Source organism: Periplaneta americana, chromosome 7 (assembly GCF_040183065.1).
Source record: "Periplaneta americana isolate PAMFEO1 chromosome 7, P.americana_PAMFEO1_priV1, whole genome shotgun sequence".
Taxonomy (NCBI): Eukaryota; Metazoa; Arthropoda; class Insecta; order Blattodea; family Blattidae; genus Periplaneta; species Periplaneta americana.
In genome coordinates, this window is record NC_091123.1 from 177,442,290 (window position 1) to 177,464,286 (window position 21,997).

Below are 21,997 nucleotides of genomic sequence, written 5' to 3' on the forward strand. Positions count from 1 at the left end.
GAAGCTCAATATGTAGTAAAAATGCAAACATGGGTAGTTGCCCACCACTAGGATCGCTACTATCGCCTCATCATCACAGATCTCTCTTCTAGCAGATGACAAAATATGTTACACTTTCGTTGTCGTGTTCTTTTGGAAAAATTAACACCTTCCTTCCATTATTGAAATATTAAATGCATAAAGTTAATTTATTATTTTAATGAAGTATATTAAATTCCACCATAAACTCGAAGATACCTGCAAGAAACAAGTTATATAATTTTTGTTTGTGCAAAACGAACTGAAATTTACTGTAATAGCTTCACTCATTCAAGATTATAACGATAATTAACTATGAAACCAATAAATATTAATTTGCATTTCTCTTTACAACAATAATAATGGAAATATGAATTACTGGAGTAACTTACGTTACTTGTAGTGTAGGCTTACGTAGTTAACAAAGTGGGATGAGGTTAAGCAATAATAATCACACCAGAATTGGAAATAAAACGTGATCAATAAATTTTATTGTAACAGACTTTTTCTACGTCTCTAGTAAAGCAACAAATAAAAATAACAACAAAATTAACAGCTATAATTAAAACCATGTCCTTTGAAAAAAAGTAAGCCTAAGCAATAATAATCCCACCAGAATTGAAAATAAAACGTGATCAATAAATTTCATTAAAACAAACTTAATTTTTCTACGTCTTTAGTAAAATAACACATAAAAATAATAACAAAATTAATAGCTACAATTAAAAATATATCTTCTGAAAAAAAAAAAGTAGACCTAACCTTTATTTCTCTGCAAATTTAGCAGCCTAAGTGACAGAACTTTAACCGGTATCTAATGTCCTTTCGGTTAGACTGAAACATTTCATTGTGAAATTTAAGGATATAATGTATTCTAACAGTCACAAAGAACTTCAAAATTAAGAGTTTGTTTCTGCACAGCATTCTTGTGGAAACCCAGGAACCTTTCTGAATCTTTCGGAAATCGGACAAAGGATAACTCTAGCCTCTTTCTCTTACTGTTGCTACTATTTATAGCACTACAAACGTCTCCTCCTTGTCCCATATTATTATTCCAATTATTATATTTTAGCCATTTAACATTTTCATTACAACCAATAACGAACATTTCACAAGCATCAATGTGAAATACGCAACGAGCTAGCACTCGATAGAAATACGACACAGTCCAAAGTCGACGATGGACAGTCTATTGTTTCTAGTTGCTAACCGCTTGGAGCGCTTCATCACGAGATTTGCAAAAAGACACCTCAAGCTTCGCGACTGTATATAGTAGACTGTGGTGTTATTGTCTGTTTCGTTGGTATTTAAGTTTTAAATATCTGGAAGGTGAAAAACTATTCTTCTTATATGTATCAAATATGAATGAGGTCTCGCCCACCTCATTATATTTTGCTCGACTAGTATGACTAGTCAGTTTGTTTTTATACCATTAAGTACGAGAAAAATTCGTACCGGCACCGGGAATCGAACCCAGTGCAGGCAGTAACGCCGTAACACGATACTACGAGAGGAGTTCGGCCGGCGTCGTGAATCGGGTCCCGGCATAGCTCAGTTGGTTAGAGAGCACTCAGCGCGCACAGCTGAGAGGTCCTGGGTTCGATTCCCGGTGCCGGTACGAATTTTTCTCGTACTTAATGGTATTCTTCTTATATATTCTCAGCAGTATTTCACAGCCTAAGTTACGTATTTTATAACATTTTTTGCTTCTATATATATATATATAGCAAAATGTCTAGTATAAGAATATATATTAAATGAACCGGACATTGCAGCATGCTTAGAACGAGATGCCGCCATACTTTTGTGGTGCACATGCTCATATTTCGTCCCCGGGACAGATTTCGGAATGCTATTTCCATATCATGTAATTTCAGTACGGCTGTTGTCATTTATATTTCTAGTTGCCTTCAGATGGGAATACGGAAACTATGGAGCAAGGAGGAAATGATAGAAGCCGTAAAACCTGTTAGGGAGAAAAAGATGGGTTACAAATTGGTATCTAATCGACATCAACCTACCCAAGTGACAGAACATCAGGAAACTGAACCTGAAACTTCAAATTCTGTGATCAGTCCAGAAGATATTCGGAAAGTTCCAGTGATAGAGCCATCGTTTTCCAATAGGCGTGGTACAGCAGCCCTAGTAACGAGTACACCCCATAACAACAATGTTCACACAGCAGCAGAAAAGAAAAGAAAAGTTAATGAGTCTGAAAACCAAAAGCAAAAGCAGACGAGAAGAAATCTTAACGTCGACTTCTGTACCACTATCGCTTCACAACCTGCAGCCTCAGTTTCAACCAAAAAAAGTGCACCGAAAACAAACAAAAAATAAAATTGTCTGCGAGTCTTCTAGCGACAGTGGAAGTGATGATGAAGACAATAATGATGAAGATGTAGTATTCCCGTTATGTGGGACAAATTTTCATATCATAAACGAGGACAGAAAGGGATCAAATGCACGCAATGTTGCCATTGGTCCCACGAACTGTGCTCATCTTGTGAACACAAAAACTTTATTTGTGACGTGTCTGAATGAGTGAAACACAAAATTGAAAGGTTTTTAGTTCTATTGGACGTAATGAACTATTTAATGTTAGGTTAAAAAGTTAAACTGTAATTTTTCTTGGAAGTGTTAAGAACCTTAAGAAAATATCACATGAAGGAGTTTTTAATTTACAAAATGTAATTTAAATAATTTTCTGAATGCTCTCTTACATACTTTCTATAATTAATAGTCATTAATAAACATTCTTGGTGTTCTATGTTTTTATTTCATTGTACTGTTGAAATACAAAGTATATGATTATGTCTCGTGACCAGAATATTGTACGAAATGGTAATATAAAAATTGGAGATTTATCCTTCGAAGAGGTGGAAAATTTCAAATATCTTGGAGCAACAGTAACAAATATAAATGACACTCGGGAGGAAATTAAACGCAGAATAAATATGGGAAATGCGTGTTATTATTCAGTTGAGAAGCTCTTATCATCCAGTCTGCTGTCCAAAAATCTGAAAGTTAGAATTTATAAAACAGTTATATTACCGGTTCTTCTGTATGGTTGTGAAACTTGGACTCTCACTCTGAGAGAGGAACATAGGTTAAGGGTGTTTGAGAATAAGGTGCTTAGGAAAATATTTGGGGCTAAGCGGGATGAAGTTACAGGAGAATGGAGAAAGTTACACAACACAGAACTGCACGCATTGTATTCTTCACCTGACATAATTAGGAACATTAAATCCAGACGTTTGAGATGGGCAAGGCATGTAGCACGTATGGGCGAATCCAGAAATGCATATAGAGTGTTAGTTGGGAGACCGGAGGGAAAAAGACCTTTAGGGAGGCCGAGACGTAGATGGGAGGATCATATTAAAATGGATTTGAGGGAGGTGGGATATGATGATAGAGACTGGATTAATCTTGCACAGGATAGGGACCGCTGGCGGGCTTATGTGAGGGCGGCAATGAACCTTCGGGTTCCTTAAAAGCCATTTTTAAGTAAGTAAGTACTGTTAAAATAATTGTCATTCAATATGTTAAAGAGTATAGGAGACGATATTTAGACCGCTTCATTGAAATGTAAAAAATTGCATAATTTCATTTTTCATGTTTTATATTCAATTTGATTCTAAATTTATGAATGTAGAATTCTGTGTCTTGTAGTTAAATGTTGAAAGTTCTTAACTAGATTAGTTTCAAGTTTTCAACTTTAATGGTAAGTTATATGAATGGTGAGACAAAACTAAATGGGGGACGATAAATGGGCACCTTACCTTAAGTACTGACTGAACAGTAACCTAATATAATCGAAAAGATGTAGTTTACATCAGACAGGTGCCACGTGTTAAATGAACAATGAATGAATTCTCTTGAAAGGTAAATAGGCTATTATCCATTCCATACTGATTTATAATGTCATCCATCTAAATCTGAAGTCAGCACAGTCTTCAATTTAAGGGAAGTAACGGAATTGTTAGGTGATGGGTCACGTTAAAGGAGCCGGCATTTCAGTCTCGAGATCCACGGTTCAATAACCGCGTGTGCGACGATAGTGTACAGGAAGACACGTCTATTCAAATTACATTCACAAATAAGGAAGAGCAAGAACGCAGGAATGCTTCAATTAAGTTGCCAATATATACTTTCGCAACATACTAAATAGGAACTGGATAACGGCCATCAGTGGCGTACGCAGAATTTTTCCACGGGATGGCTGTTATTAAAACTTTTTACAATTTACATTATCGGTATAATAGGTTTTATGTACCGGTTTTATTATTATTATTATTATTATTATTATTATTATTATTATTATTATTATTATTATGTTACGGTATACTTATTAATATTATATTAATGAATATCCTTATAAAATTTTTGAAAAGTGATATTTTCACAGTCATCCAATTTTTAACAAATTTTAAGTTCTGTTTAATTCTGTATAATAAAAATGCTTGTGTCATTATTACACTTACACAATAAGAATTTATATTTATATTTAGTTTACAGTTGAGCCTACTAGCATAGGAGCTAGTAGGCTCTGAGGATGGTGTCGAATAGCACCGAAACAGCTGTAAGCCGCACACGCTTACATAATTAACTCGAGTAAGATCGCCATTTAATCAATTATTTATATTCAAGTGTTAAAAGTAGTGTACGAAAGATTCAACATGGATTATCAAGAAACTTTTCGTCAATTTTATACAACATTTTTGTAATAACATATAATTTATTCGGAATAAAACGCAAAAAATAATATTTTATAGGATTTTTTTTTTTCCACAGTAAATAGGAAGACATTCTGTGGTTTGCAAGACATCTGTTACGTGAAACTCATGGCGCTGATTCGAACTCCGCATAGCAGCAAACAGTTTATTTAACCTTCTTTTGCCAAAGTCAATACAATCTACAATATCTGATGTTATTTATTTGCTAAAAAATCTTTTTGATTCGTGGTTATAACGTTGATATTGCATCAGGGAAAGTCCATTCATTTCCTGTATTGTTATTGCTTACTTACTTTTTTTTACTTTAGTAGGTTATTTTACGACGCTTTATCAACATCTTAGGTTATTTAGCGTCTGAATGAGATGAAGGTGATAATGCCGGTGAATTGAGTCCGGGGTCCAACACCGAAAGTTACCCAGCATTTGCTCATATTGGGTTGAGGGAAAACCCCGGAAAAAACCTCAACCAGGTAACTTGCCCCGACCGGGAATCGAACCCGGGCTACCTGGTTTCGTGGCTAGACGCGCTAACCGTTACTCCACAGGTGTGGACTATTGCTTGCTTACTTACTTGCTTTTAAGGAACCCGAAGGTTCATTGCCGCCCTCACATAAGCCCTCCATTGGTCCCTATCCTGAGCAAGATTAATCCAGTCTCTACCATCATATCCCACCTCCCTCAAATCCACGTCTCGGCCTATTGTTATTGCAGAGATGGAAAAGCTGTATCTCATGTGTATGTGCTATAGTGGGCCTACCAATAATTTTAAAGCCTTTCTGTTGAGTTCAGGTATTCTTCGTTCATACAAATTCAGAAATAATTCAGGACTTCGTTTTGAATTTAGAGGTGAGAGTTATATTTTATTTCATTTTCAGGCTTTCTTTAAAATCCACTAAGAGACGCAGTGTATACTACAGTATAAAATAGCATTAAGTGTATGAATTTTTAGTAGGTCGGCTAATTTCATATACTCCCCGTTGAAAAACACAGAACACATTAATGTCATCTAGTGCTGTAAATAATAACTAGGTACATGTAATACATCGATTACTATTGTTTTATTGCCCATGCTGACGTACGATAATAATCGACTTCAATAATGGCCGGGAAAGTAAATATGGAGTGGGGGGATATGTAAACAAATAAATTTATCCAACTTTTATTCTCATAAAATGCCTGATAACGTAATTAATAGATGTGATAAGAGAGAATTAAAAACTCTGCTGAGCAATGCCGAGTTTTACAGTGCGCTGTAAAACTACAACCAATGGCTGACATTGAAGAAAGTGTTTCAACTTTGAGGTTACTTAGAGGTTCTTTACCTATTAAGCTCAATTTGTGTAATTGCCTACTTCTGGCAACAATTTTATTATGCATTATTCTACTTCTTTACGAATGCAAAGACTACATAAAAGCTGTGTTATTGTGGGTAGAAGCCCAAGAACATTGGTTAATTTGTGTGATATTTTTAGGAATGTTTACGTTAGTATCATTTCCATTGACATGGGGTTATACGTTTTTAGTAATTGCCTCAGGGTATTTATTTGGTGTTCCTCGTGGCCTTATGACAGTTGTGGTTACCGGAAATCTCGGAGTTGCTATTGCACATTACACTATGAGAACCTTCAGTAATAGATTTCCAGTTTCAAGATTATGTAGTAGTGACAAAATACATGCAATTTTAATGGTTATATCAGGTCCTCGTGCGTTTAAAGTAGCAGTGTTTGCTCGTTTAACACCAATACCATTTGGACTTCAAAACACAATTTTTGCAGTAAGTTAAGTTGGTTTATTAACTAGAATAGAAAATCAATTAACCAACATAATTTTATGAGCACATTAATTAGACATTTAAAATAAGAAGTTTGACGATTTGACTATAGTGACACAATAAAAGCATAACTTACATTACAGTATCTTGATTATCTTGATTACCTGGTTGGGTTTTTCCGAGGTTTCCCCCACCGAAAAGGCAAATGCCGGGTAATATTTTGGCGAATCCTCGGACCTCATTTCATCTCACTACATCTCGCCAAAATGTAAAAAAATTGTACAACATTGTAAAAATTGTAGAAAATTACTAAATTGTAAAACTATAAAAATTTGTAAAAATTGTAATTGTAATATTGTAAAATGTTGACATGTTCCACATCTTAAAGCTTCATTGCTCATGTAAGATCTATGGAATAAAATGAATGAATGAATGAGTATAATAAATTTATAACATATAAGATGTAGTATTGAGTGCATATATTTCTTTCTTTTTGCAGGTGAGTAATATCAATACAAAAGAATATTTAATTGCAACAATTTTTGGGCTTTTCCCAGCACAAATAATAAATGTATATTTGGGCAGCACGCTTAGATCAATGGAGGAGGTTTTGTCAAATAAATCGACGGCAGCTACAGGATTCATTGTGTTATTTCAGGTTTGTAAGAACACATAATATATTGATGATATTTTTGATTAAATACATTAAGATTGAGCGCTAAAACTCGATATAATACGGAAGCAGCAGATATTAAGTTTTTACCTGATTTAAAAAAAAAGAGTAGTGCTGGTATACTATTAGGGCTTTTAATACATGTGGAATGGAATCTGACTTCCAAGCATCAGCCGGTAAAATGCTGTCTGTAATGGCAGACGTAGAAATGGATTATGAAACCTACCTTAGATCTCCTCATTGTTTTTAGTTTTTGGATCATACGTTCCTCTACTGTCAGGTGTAATAAATCTACATGGAGAAACCTTCTTCTTATGTATAAGATTATTAATCTGATCTCTAGATTATAGGCCATGAATATGTGAAAACGTTTTTTTTTTTTTTTTAACAATTGAATTGTTTCATCCCCTGCAATTTGTGAATGAATAATTTACAATAATTTTTCTTGTATGCTGGATATATTTTTGTCCTCTATTTTTGCTTTAACTTTCGTTTTGGATAATATTACGTTTTGAAAGTATTTTTCAGATTTCTTTAAAATTCTGAAGATGTATTTGTTTTTCTTGAGACAGTGATGTACGGTACATTCTTCTACAGCATTAAACCAGAGGTCTAAATGTTAATGTTATATTTTATTTAATGACGCAGCTACCGAGGTTATATCAGCGTCGCCGGTTGTGCCGGAATTTTGTCCCGCAGGAGTTCTTTTACATGCCAGTAAATCTACTAACATGAGCCTGTCGCATTTAAGCACACTTAAATTCCATCGACTTGGACCGGGATCGAACTCGCAACCTCGGACATAGAAGGCCAGCGCTATACCAACTGCGCCAACCAGGCCGACCAGAGGTCTAAAAGTTTTAGCAGGAATTATTTCACTCTTTCTCGTAATATACTCCGTCCCACATTCCTTCTTAATTTTCTCTTCTTCTGTCTTTGAATGTTTTGTTTGTTTTACTCTCTTACTTTCTTGTAGAATTTATTGGATCTTCTTTTGTCACTATCCTGCTCTTGAGTTTCTTTATTTACTGTAGAATTGATTGGATCCTCTCTTGTTATTATCATCTGTTCCTGAGTTTCTTCATTTCCTCTAAAATTGATTTAATCTTCTCTTGTCAGTATTATACTCTGTTTCTTAGTGTACTCAATCCCTGTTGAATTGATTGGATCTTCTCTTGTTCTAATTATCTGTCTCTGTTTTTTCTCACTATCCATTACCTGCAATGTTTGAGGATTTACATCGGAAATTTCTTGCTCATTACAGCTTTCGCATGTATCATATACAGTAGCATGCAAATTAATCCGAACACGACATATTTTTACATTTTCTGTCATTGTTGGCCTCACAGCTGCTCATACCGCTTTAATTGACATCTGTAGTACGTGTAATTCCATTGTTGAAGGTCTGTCATTATTATTTTTTTTATAATGTGTGACATTTTGCTTGTCGTTTTGTACTTATAAGCATTTCAGTTGTGTTGAAGAGAATACTGCAATCCTGTGTACATTCTGTCGTCTTCACAAATGGATACAACTCCACGAAAACGGTCTAAAATTATAACATTAGCAGAGCATTCTTCTATGACACAGAGGCAAATTGCTGCAGAATGTCACATCAGTTTGGTTAATGTTAATTCGGTCATAAAACGATACAGGGAGACTGGATCCATCACACCCCAGAAAAAAGGAAACTGTGGCCAGAAAAGGAAGACTTCACCTGCAGATGATCGTTTAATTGTTAGGAAAAGTAAACTAAATCCTAGACTTACTGCTGTCGACTTAACCCGCGAGTTAATGCCTACCACTGGGGCTAATATTCACGTCACAACAGTGCGGCGTAGGCTTTTGGAAGCTGGACGAAGGGCTCGTAAGCCTATTAAGGAGCAACTGCTAACCCCTATTATGTGCAAAAAACTCTTAATGTGGGCAAAATTACATCAACACTAGACAGTGAATGACTGGAAGAATGTACTTTTTTCCGATGAGTCTCATTTCGAGATCCACGGCCACCGTGTTTCTTACGTACGGAAAGGATCAGAAAAAGTAACAGCAGCTCATCTCCAACAAGCACCCAAATACCCCCCTAAAGTAATGTTTTGGGGTTGTTTTACACATGAAGGGCCTGGAGCATTAATACCTATCAAGGGACTGATGAATTCTGACAAATATATTCACTTATTGGGAACCGGAATCGTACCCCAGCTGCAAAAATCATTTCCGGATGGCAGAGGTGTGTTCCAACAAGACCTGGCACCATGCCATACGTCTCGAAAAACTACAGAATTCTTCAAAAAGAAGAATATTCAGGTACTCCCCTGGCCAGTCAACTCACCCAACATCAACCCCATTGAGAACTTGTGGTCAATTTGCAAAAGAAGAATGCAAAAAATGGATTGTTCTACAAAGGAGAAGATGATTTCTGCCCTCATTGGTGTATGGTTTCGCGATGAAGAAATGAAGAATATTTGTGGGAAATTAGTGGAATCCATGCCAAATCGTCTCAGAGCTGTTATTAGGAACAAGGGAGGCCACATAGATTACTGAGGTATGTCTTAGATCCTTTTTTTTATCCCATTTGAGTGTTTTTGCATAAGTAATTACGTTGTTCGGATTAATTTGCACGCTACTGTATTGATAATAAATTAAAATTCCCCCTCCCCCCCCTTTTTCAGATATAGAATTTCCAGGGCTTCAGTCACTATCAGCAATTGAATCACATTCGTCACTTTCATCATTTATGAAAGACACATCAATTAGGTCAAATTTTTTACTTGCAAATGCATTAGTAATTAATCATGCTAACTGTGATTTCAGTCGTATTTTCTTCCAAATCCATAAAATTATATTCTTGCTTACTTGTAATAATCTTCATCGCAGTTGACCGTGTTGACTGTGTTTCCATCATTTTTTCTTCTAAGTTCGTACTAGTTTTTTTTTTATCTAATGTGACCTCCATGTCTTCTAATTCATATCCATTAATAAAATTTTAATACACTGAGATGAGAAGGTAGCACATAACTATAATATTCCTGCTCTAGTTACTTTATTTTACACTTGTTCAGGGAATTATGTATCATTAAAGAGCCTTTTCTTTGAAATTTCAAACCATGCATGTCACATCAAAGCATTTTGCTCACGTAAGACACCATTGATTACGCCATAAAACTAGTGTAATCATGTAAACTGTATAACAAATTAAAATTTCAAACAGTTGTTAATCATTATCATGCACTGATGAGATTGCCAATACACACGTTTTAACTTGGAAAGTTTCCGGAATAGCAGATGGCAAAACATGTGATGTCAATATAGGGTAATTCCATTTGTGACAGACACGACAAATGACTCTCTTCAAAAATATAAAGACTTATTTCTACTTCAACATAACATTAGCAGACTTTTAAACTATATCAGATACAAAGTTCATGTACACAGCTACACTTTCATGTAAGGAGCAAGTATCAATCTCTATTTATTACAGATATCTAAGTACAAGTAATGTTGTGACAGACACGACAGAAAAAGGAACACAAATTAAAGGGAAGTCCAACAATGTACTATATCTTCCAATATTAGCAACTTCCTTTGTTAGTACTATAATCATAGAAAGGTAGAATATCCTTCCTTAATATGCTACAGATAGTTTTTCATTTGAAACATTTATGAAGTATATATTAAGCCCTATTCTCGTGACAGACACGACATACAAACTGTGACAGACACTACATATTCCAAATATGATTTACAAAATTACATGCATTTGCAAATTAAAGAACATCATTATCAAAACAGATATGTTGAAAATTTAGTTTAAGCCTATTATCAAATTGTGGCTCTGGTAGAATTTTCATAACCTAGTCTTTGTCAATATCAGCCTCATCACCAATAGCAGGCGAAAAGAATTTCTTGGACTTCCTTTCATGCCGAAGGAATTTTACATGAAGTGTATCATCCTTGTCATATGTCTTCACTTCCAAACATCTTCAGTTCACAGTGCTGCCAGCATATGATTTATGCAAAAATACGGCCAATTATCTTTGATTTCATAAAATATAGACATTAAAGTCTCTGGTATAGCATTCAAGAATTGTCTGGAACCACTTTGAGAAAATGGCAATTTGGTTGACATAATTATGGAATTACCCTATATCAATGTTTGCCACCTTACAAATTCTAAGACCAAACTTGATATGTACACTTATCAAATTCTGCCACCTCACAAAATTGGAAGATTTCACATATCATGAAGTGACTGGACTTAATATTACTGTAATAATTCACCCTAGACATATCATGCTTTGTCAGTATATAGATCTTCATGAAACCTACCAACTGAGCTGAAAAACAGAAAATGGCCAAAAAGTGACATATCATGTTCTGCCATCCCAGTCTAGAGATATAATGAATACTGGTATTTTAGGTATGTTGTAACATTATGTTGATGAACGTAACTCTGGTTTTCAGATTGTGATTGGTGTCACGTTGATGATCTATGTTGTTGCAAAGGCGCGTGCAGAGTTACGTAGAAGTCTGAATCAAGACTTTCCATCAAACTGTGCACTTTTCAACACGTCAAATGCTCTCCTAGACGTTTAATGTTTTCATCCAGGCAACTAAAAATTCCTGGGGCCAACTCTGACAATACTGACATGATTGTGCATGTGAGTAAAACTGCATTCCGGGTAGTTAGGAGGAATCGAAAGCTTCACCAGTATGTCTCTTATGTACAAGTGGAAAGAGATGATGAAGGATCAGACCAAATGGCGAATTACTAGCTCTGATTATAAGATTGGGTTATTATGTACTAAACATCTGCGAGGCCACCATTTTCTTCCCGCAATAGAGGTCCAGGACACGTACTTCCCTATTAGAGTGTAAAGAGGCTGACAATGTGTCAGTCATAACAAAAATCTTGAAAATATAATTCAAATTTAGTGTATATATTTGGTAATGTATGTACCCTGGATTTATATTTTCAGAAGATGGCCAGCCCAATGTTTGCTACACAATTACCTAAGATTGTAGTTGCTTGATCTGATAATGTTATTTCTAGAAAGATTTTTGTAATCATGTTATTCAGTAATCTAAAAAGCAGGATTTTATCAATCATGAATTGTAACGATATTATGTTAAACCATCTATAGTGACAGACAGGTATTAATAAAAGTGAAGTAAATGCATTAAGTTCATAATCTGCGTTAAAGAAATTGAAAAATGATATTGTAGTTTTTTTTGGTTTAATTAAAAGAGTCAGGACATTTTATAAATTGCCTTGACAACTGTTAAAATTAAATTGATCTTCTTTTGCATTGCACTAGGCCTAATTTTGAATAAAAGAGAGAGTATGATAAAAGTTCAAAATAGATCACTTTTAGTGAAAACTGTATCATAATCTGGGAATTTTAAGTTTTTATTGTGTCCCTTGAAATAGTTATATACCATAAATAGTATTCAGTTAAATTTATTTGGACTTACATTACAAAAATATCAAGTTTCAGAGTAGTTTAAAACTTTAAATAAAATAATCAGAATATGTTGATGGACTTCGCTCATGAATGAATGTGTATTAAGAGATCCACAATCAAACAATATACAAAATGTTAGAATATAATATTATATAGATTTTACATGAGACATCTACGATGTATTAAGGTATATGTACACCTTTACATACAAAAAATTTTGTTTTGTATAATTTTGCTCTGTAAAATTTTTATACAATTGAGAATGGTACCAGAAAGAGAATGAAGTGAACAGATCCCTTGAAATTATGTCTAAATTGTTTTTAAAAATTATTTTGTTTATAATTTTGACATGCAACTTGAAACATGATAGCTCATGCAGTTTTTAAGATAGAGCCACAGTTTTTTCACTGTTTTATAGCTAAAACTATCCTTTAGTGCCTGACATAGAGCTATTTTTTATTTTTATTTACATTAATTAAATATTACCATATATGTAACTTACAATAATATTTTATGTTGCATAAATCATGTAAAAATCCATAATTATATTAATGTTATTTTACTCATTGTCAGGCACTAGGGGACATTTCAAGCTTCAAAATGACACCAATATCTTCTTGGTATCACCATATTTGACTGAGATATCATGTTTGAAAGAATTAAATATTCTAAAATTACTATTTACAGGAAATGAGCCACAAACTTTCAGAGCCTAGAAGACTCCATCATCACATGTCACCCCTTAAGCAGCTTCATGTCGGTCCAGTTTCAGCTTCTTTCTGCCTCTCAAATACCTCCGCCTTGTTTTAACTTCAGGTGTTGAATGTTTTTTTTTTTTTTGGCATTATTGTCCCTATTTCCTTTGATGCAACAAATCCTGCGATGGTGTTTGTCCCAGGGTTTATGCCCATCCTCAGAATTGTAATTTCTACTTTTGGACTCTTATTAAAATGACGTACAACATCACTGACACACAAATTTACAGTTTTATGACTAACAGTAAAAGATTATAAATTACTTCATTATGTAAAAAAGTTTTTTCAATCTAATGATCATGCGCTGATATCTATGCATCTATTTCGGGACTAGAAAGAAGTTTATTTTACAAGCAATGCTGGACAAGGGGATTGACTGCTACGAGGATCACTCCAAAAGTAATGCACTCCAAAAGTAAGTGACCGTGGCTGATGACGCAGCATTTTGGAAAATGGGACTTATCTGAAAAACCATAAGGTATAAATCGAAAATTCTTATATCAAATTAAAGAGGAGAAAATTCTCTATTAAAGCAGTTTTATATTTTGAAAGTTCTAATTTTTCATCATTTTTTGCGTTTTGTGGGTGTACATATACCTTAACAGTGCTAAGAATTTTCTGGAATACTGCAACATATATGAAGAATTTCAAATCCCTTATGTTTTTCTTAGTAATACCCATTTGGGGACAGCTTTATTAATTTAGAAATAAGCTTGTGTGTATTCCATCATATTCTGGAGTTTAATATTCACAGTGGTTCAGAACTACATACTGGTGCAGGTTCCATCATTGGGGCAAATTGATACTACCAGAAGAGTCTCCTATTCTTTTGACTTGTTATGTCTGACTATTCCAACAGGCAACTCTGGAAACTGAAGGAATTTGGGGTAGGCAGTCATAACGAGCTCAACATACCCATTTGCTCTGATGTTGAAACATGTATTGTAATTCCGAAATGTTGAAAATTTTAAGTTCACTGAAATACCCAGAAATCTTCTTCTGAACACATTCACCATGAAAGCCTAAAACACATGTAATTTTATTAATGTTGATAAAAATTATTTATCCATGACCATAATGAAAAACATGCCTTTACTAAATACTTTTGCGTTTGTAAAGTAGGCTTTTATTCAACATTACTTTATTTCACTAGTGAGATAAAGACTTTACCTCACAGTTTGAACTTTATCTCACATTTCATTAGTATTTTTCTAGTACCCAGGTACACACGTATACTTTTCCATTCAACTATTACACAAGAAGTTAATATATTAGTTACTAGATTCACTACCTCTACTTCTTTATTACCATTTCTTAAATATACATACACTCAATCTCCTTCTCTTTTCTCTATCTACTACGTCGTAATTTGTGCATTGCATCCATATCTAATATGTATTTTTTTTTTAAATCTTGTAATAATTTATCTTTTGGGATGCGAGGAGACTTGAACCTGCGAAGTTGGGTTTATAGGATTTTAAAACAATACACGTTAATCAACTGAGCTAAACAGACACGATGATAAATTACGTTTTAATATTCCTGTTAAGTTTACAGAAGTAAAATGTGAAATTATTTCAGTCGTCCCGTGAACACTTGTAAATAATCCCTGAAACTTCAAAAAGACGAAAATACACGTTTAAAATGACATATCGGGCAATAAATCTCATCTAGCTGTATACCGCACTGTTTGCATTAACTGTTATAGCTCTGGATTGAAGAATCATATCTCGAGAACTAGGCCCTTTTCGGATGACATTACTGTACAATACAGATGTATGAGAACTATATCTGCAATCCACGACATTATCATTGTGTGATCCTCACATCTTTAAGTGTGATGTATAAAGCCAAAGTAATGTGATATGATGAGAGTGACATTTTTCAAAGCTTGTTGTCTGTACAATATTTCTAGAAGACACGTTATTGAATATACAAATATAATGACTTCAAAAGAAAGAAATTAAACTACATATACAGAGCGGGCCATAAATCACCGTACCCATAAATATTTCTTACTTACTTACCTAATCTAATGGATCTGTGTGAACTCTATCATTATCTGTGTCTTCAGATCCTTTGTGACATTTTACGTAACCGTTATGTCTGTCACAGCGTCTTTCAGTTTATCGTTTGTTTGATACCACCTAGCAGCCACTTTTTTTTTATATACCCTCACAGACTCTTGTTCGGTGTTGTCAAGTCTGGAATTCGTGGAGGCCATGGTAATGATACTGGCAATCTGTTCAATGGATCCAGCAACAGCAGCACATGTCTCGACTTCAAAAGAAAGAAATTAAACTACATATACAGAGCGGGCCATAAGTCACCGTACCCATAAATATTTCTTACTTACTTACCTAATCTAATGGGTCTGTGTGAACGCCATCATTATCTGTGTCTTCAGATCCTTTGTGACATTTTACATAACCGTTATACAGGGTGTAACAACTTTAATGTTTAGAATTTCTGGAACATGTTCCCTGACACGTTCTACGTCGATTAAACTTAACATACCTATATCCAAAGTTCTATAGGTTTGGAGTACTTGTACCCCAAAGTTAAATTTTTGAGTTTAATTTTATCGCTGAATACTGAAAGAAGTAACACCATTTTCCGAAATGACATGTCTATGTCATTATTTTTATTAGTACCATATTACATTTTAATATCAACTACTTGTGAGTACGAAAGAAGCAGTGCAAAGTTGAAAAAAAATGTCCTTAAGATTCCAAACACTGTACTTCTTGAAATTTGCCAATAGGCACGTGAAAATACCTGTGCACTAGGAATCCTACGATTTGGGAACCGTGCTTGATATGCCAAAACAGCTGCTGTTGCATTGCCATCACACATAAACTATGTTGGCGTATTCCTGATGTGTGTACACAAAAGGCATGTTTTAATGGTCAAATCTCAGTAAAAAGACTAGTCACAATACGGTTTATTTTTCTCACAACTGTTATTTTCAACTGTTGTCTGTTTCGTTTCCTTTGCAACCTAAACAATTTTAATTTAATTTCTCTTAAAAGTAAAATTTCCTTCATTCACTGCTTTTCAAATGTTTCTTATGTATCTCTACTTAGTAATGCCATAAAATAGGCCTTGTATAAACGGTATAATGCTTGGAGCTGCAAGAAGTTTTATTTTTTCCAGCTCTGTTATCTCTGTAACCTCTCAATTTCGGATATAGGTATGTTAGGTTTAATCAACGTAGAACGTGTCAGGGAACATGTTCCAGAAATTCTAAACATTAAAGTTGTTACACCCTGTATCTGTCACAGCGTCTTTCTGTTCGTTTGTTTGATACCATCTAGCAGCCACTTTTTTTTATATACCCTCACAGACTCTTGTTCGGTGTTGTCAAATCTGGACTTCGTGGAGGCCATGGTAATGATACTGGCAATCTGTTCAATGGGTCCAGGAACTGCAGCACATGTCTCAAGTCTGACGACTGGTCGACCACTTCGAGACTGTCTTTGATGCTGCCAATAATGAATGCTTGCTTTTCCCAAGCTAATAATGTTGGTTTTCTTGAGGGTGACCTTCCAAATTTCCTTTCAAACTGTGTCATAATTTGGGACCGGATTTTTATGTAATATCAAGGTGTGAAATATGTACATATTTATGTAAGAAAAATAAGCTGAATATGTACCAAAATACCGTATTTACTCGCGTAATTCACGCCATCGCATATTTCACGCACCCAAATTATTTACCATATAATTTAATAAATTAATTTCCTCGTATATTTCACGCATTTAATATTCGTGAAATACTGTAACAAGTACATGCTGAAACTTGACGTAATGAGGTGTGCTATGTTGCGGAGCCCTGAATGTACGGTATCTTAAATGCCGTAACAAGAGAGTGCATAGCGGTATTTGGGACCGGACAGTTACCTGTTACAGGCGCACCCTTCTCGTCTATGAAAGTCCTTTAAAAATACCGGTATAGGGTGGTTTGAAAGCTTTGTGTTGGATCGCATCAGTTGAGTTTGAGACTCGAAAAGGGAAACCTGTCAAAAGCCGTCTGTTAAAAGTTTTAACAATGAATGGTAAATCCCGATATTCGAGTCATACTGCGTCCTTCAAATTAAAAGTTATTGCGTATGTAGAAACACGTGGCAACAGAGCAGCTGGACGTGAATTCACAGTTCCAGAATTTAATATTCCCTACTGGAGGAAACAAAAACAAGCTCTTCAAGAAACAAATGCATCAAGGAAAGCATTTCGTGGGCCAAAACGTGGAAAATTCCCTGATCTTGAAGACAAGTTACTAGGATATGTAAGGGAACTGCGTAGTTTTGTCATTTTTACCCTTAAAAATACCAGCTTGTGAAATTCCTCGCTTAATTCACGCACCCTTAATTTATAGATCGAAATTGCGGGAAAAAAGTGCGTGAAATATTCGAGTAAATACGGTATGTAAAATCATGAAAATATTTGATATCAATATCTGGCAGGTATAATATAGGTAAGACTCTCCAGTTGTGATTTCATAGAGCACCCGACTTTTTTATCGCACACTTGACACATTACTATTTTTCCATCTGTAGTGAAAGCTTCGTCCATCGCAATCCATGATTTCATTTTTGTCGTTAGGGTTGAAGATACAGGGGCCATTTTAGTTAATTAAAAGCAGTAGATAAACTCACTTGCACTTTATACTGTAAGTACTAAAACTAGAGAACTGAGTGAAATGAATGACACAACAGTACTGCAAACACTGTTTCGCTTTACTGGATTAGGAGAAAATAAGAGGAGATGTGGGACACATGCATTTTAGCTGCTCTCTGTAAGAAACAAAGTACCTACTAAAACCTCGAACTATAGGCATTTACAGACTGTTGTTTCAAAAGTGACATTCCTGTCTCATTCAGAAGGGTAGGATTATTCCAGCCGAGAACCATACTTTCTAATTACTCGAAAAATCCATTTCCGTATAGGTCTACTAAATTTAAAATAAAGAGATCAAGCAGTAACCTGAAAGTCTCATGTCAGACTTGACACGGGTTTTCCCTGGAAGACTTAGGAAGAGGGTGGGTAAGGTTGCAAATTGCATGGGAATGGCTTGTTAAGATGTTATATTTATAGTTATAGTTATATTTCGAGACAAATCAAGCCATTCTTGTCCCACCCACCGCATGAAGGCAACGCTACTTTCCGAGTGATTTTTACAATACAAGGTAGTTGTATGAGAAAGATTGTCTTTTGTTCACTCATATTTACAGTAGGTATGGGGTGAATGTCTCTATTACTTCCTGGAACTAAGAACGTTATGTTTCGTCCTGAAATATATCCTTTCTTGGGTAGGTAAAAAGGCTTTTTAAATCTATGTATTTCAAATTGTAAACTTCTCCAGCAGAAGTTTTTTTTTTCTTTCCTTTCAGAGAAGTAAAAATGAATAAAACCCCAAAATATGTAGATTTATGTAATACCAAGCCATAATATGTAATGTGGGGTAAATATGTAAAAATATGTAGTATCAAATTTTAATACATTAATGATAATTACAAGATTTGCAAAGATTTGTTATTTATATACGGTTAGGGTGAAAGAATATAATATGTAATTACATAAAAATCCGGCCCCTAGTCATAATTTGTTGCATTGTCTGTCTCGTGTGCTACCTTTCGTGGACCCAAACACTCGTAACCAACCACTCTTAAAGCGAATAATTACTCGTATCTGTCATCTTGCTCACAATTCCACTTGGCAACACTGTGAATTCTTTTCGAATTTGCTACGAAATGCACATTGGACAGAATCACTGACCTAGTAGTGTGAAATTCCAAAATGAAGAAAGATTTCTCCACATCCATAACAGCCATTGCACAACCATAAGGAATACAATGTGCAGTTGGACAGAACAATGTCAGTGACTGCCTGGTGACAGCAGTAGCAGAATAAGAGCTTCTCCAGCTAAACAAAAGGACCTAGCGGCAGGAATATAAACTCTCGGCTTAATAAAACACACAAACACAAACTGTTTGAGTTCCTTGTTCATTCTGAACTGATTTCATTAACGTAAGTTCAATATAGTTTACTTGCAATAAAATTTTGTAACCCCTCAAATCTTTATGACTCACGGTAGTTTTTCACGCTGGTAAATAATTAATGCATAGCTTATACATTACTATTCTTGTGTCATTAATTGGTTGCCTTTATCTAGCTCAGTTTACATAGTGCCTTTGAATAAGTATTTTATTGTATTTATTAACATTCCATGGTATTCATACATTAATTACAGCTAGGATATGGAACAAGTCAAAAAACTTAATACTATTATAAAATCTTAATTTATAGTCACAGTCTAGATGAAATATATACAGACGAGATTTACAATATAGTCTACCAGTACAACACAAAGTTTTAGTATCAATTTCATGAAGTGTTATTGAATGTCATGAATTCACCTACAGAATAGAAGGCGTAAGAAATTAGGTACTTCTTCAATTTGGCCCTAAATAATTTTATGTTTTGAGTTTCATTTTTTATATCGATAGGGAGGCTATTAAAAATTTTTACTGCCATATAACGCACTCCTTTTTGATAGCACGATAGACTTGCCGATGGAGTATGAAAGTCATTTTTTTGACGTGTATTTATGCTATGAACTGTTGAATTAGTTACAAAGTTTTCACGATTACATACGAGGAAGATTATTAATGAAAAGATATACTGACAAGCCATGGGCATTATTTGTAATTTTTTTTAAATAGTCCTACACGATTCCCTAGATTTGGCACCTACTATTATTCTAATTACTCTTTTTTTAATAGGAATATACTGTTACTATCTGTGGAATTTCCCCAGAATATTACTCCAAAACTCATTATCGAGTGGAAATATGCAAAGTATACTGTTTTTAAGGTATTGATATTTACTATCTTTTGCATAGATCTAATAGCAAAACAAGCTGAATTTATGCAAATCAAGATTTTCAGGTATAACTCCCTGTAAAGTTGATTTGAATAATTTTGAGGGAACAATTTTTCCCTCAAAATTATTCAAATCAACTTTACAGGGAGTTATACCTGAAAATCTTGATTTGCATAATACACGTCACTGTTCGTTAACAGAAAACCACAATTTAAGTCACACGGAGTTAGTGTGCACTCGAAGTTGGTTGCTTGAAGGTTGTCAGCCCACTTTGAGGTCTGTGGATATAGAGGGAAAAATTGGATCGGTGTCGGTTAGAGTTCCCGAGTAGCTCAATGGTAGAGCGTTGGTACGTTAAACCAAAGGTCCCGGGTTCGATACCCGGCTCCGGAACAATTTTTCCCTCAAAATTATTCAAGCTGAATTTAGTTTGGGGGTAATTTCTTTAATATGATTTTTCCAGTTTAACACATTATCGATTTTTAAGCCAAGAAATTTGGTTGTTGTTGTTTCTAATAGGGATCTATTATTAATTATTGCGCTAGAAATTTGCGACGTTGAATTTGGACAGGATTTAAATTGAATTATGTTAGTTTTGTTACAATTTAATACCAATTTATTGACTGAGAACCAGTCACATATTTACTTATGTAGGTGTAATTTTGTGTTACATATACTGGAAGACAGAGAAGAGTCAGCTTTCTGTACGCCTCAGTAACCTCAAGAGAGTGTTCATAGCCTGGAACGTTAGCCGCCTATGTTTTGGATATGACTATTGTAATTGTGGTGCTGCTTTGGTGTTATCTAGGAATATTTATGCTAGGAAAGTAACAAATTATTTACTTGAATTACGTAATTATTTTGTTACTTTTCTTATCTCCCTATTTACTTTTGTTTTCAGTTCAAGTCCAAAGTGATAACAGTTTTAAGGGGAGAGGATGGTATTTTTTGGTGAAAAATGAGTAAATTAAAAAAAAAAAAAATTCTTTAAAATACTCTGTGATATGTGTGGAATGCATAGCATAACATTTTGTGGGTATTCGGATGTTCAGTCGCCATTTTTAAACTTCCTGCATTATGGTATTTAAATCACTCGCCCACTTTTATTGTTGTTTCCGGTAAATTAAATTTTCAAAAAATGTTTTTCTTTAAAATACCCTATGATATGTGTGAAATGCATTGCATAACATTTTGTGAGTATTTGTGCCCTTATCGTCATTTTTAAACTTCCTGCGCTATGGATTTTTAAATCACACGCCCGCTTTTATCAGCTTCCAGTAACTTCATTTTTTTTGGTACATTGCCAGACAAAAATGGATATAATTTCTGAACTATTAAAGATACATGCATGAAATTTAGAACACACATTCTTTAGACTATTAGGAAACTTTTCTCTGTAACAGAATTTTGTTAATTGATTTCATTTTAAAAATACGTCCGTTTGTTTGCAAGAAAGGAAATTAGAAAATTGTTATTAAATTTTAATTGTTTATTTTACAAAAGTAGGGACTAATATCAAAATTCTGTTACAGACAGTTTGTAGAACATGCTTTTGCAAATACATTGCAAAAAACTGTTTGAATCTATCTTTAAAAACGGTTTAGATATATTGGTTTTAGTACAATCCTACAGTGGGTATATTTTTTTCAAATTTGGGCCCCCAAATAATTTTGTTTTTTTTTTTTTCAAAATATTTTT

The 21,997-nt window shown here is 34.3% G+C and overlaps 1 protein-coding gene across 2 annotated transcripts; it reads left to right on the plus strand.

The window, feature by feature from the left end:
* The first annotated feature begins 5,860 nt into the window (after nucleotides 1-5,860).
* On the plus strand, nucleotides 5,861-21,975 carry LOC138703789 (transmembrane protein 64). Of its 2 annotated transcripts, XR_011333264.1 has the most exons (4): nucleotides 5,861-6,525; nucleotides 7,022-7,180; nucleotides 11,660-11,856; nucleotides 20,987-21,975. XR_011333264.1 is itself a non-coding variant. In XM_069831974.1 (3 exons), exons 1-3 carry the CDS (start codon nucleotides 6,019-6,021, stop codon nucleotides 11,789-11,791), a joined length of 798 nt encoding a protein of 265 aa, XP_069688075.1. In that variant the 5' UTR covers nucleotides 5,861-6,018; the 3' UTR covers nucleotides 11,792-14,992. The 2 variants fall into 2 exon arrangements, 1 of the variants encoding a protein (XP_069688075.1); XM_069831974.1 differs by lacking the exon at nucleotides 20,987-21,975 and having other exon boundaries at nucleotides 11,660-14,992.
* The last annotated feature ends 22 nt before the right edge of the window (nucleotides 21,976-21,997 follow it).

Excerpts from the sequence above, each read along its gene's own strand:
- LOC138703789 (XM_069831974.1), top strand. The coding sequence starts at position 6,019 with ATGGCTGACATTGAAGAAAGTGTTTCAACTTTGAGGTTACTTAGAGGT. Across the intron at positions 6,526-7,021 it reads TTCAAAACACAATTTTTGCA|GTGAGTAATATCAATACAAA; the intron begins GTAAGTTAAGTT and ends TTCTTTTTGCAG. Across the intron at positions 7,181-11,659 it reads GATTCATTGTGTTATTTCAG|ATTGTGATTGGTGTCACGTT; the intron begins GTTTGTAAGAAC and ends TCTGGTTTTCAG.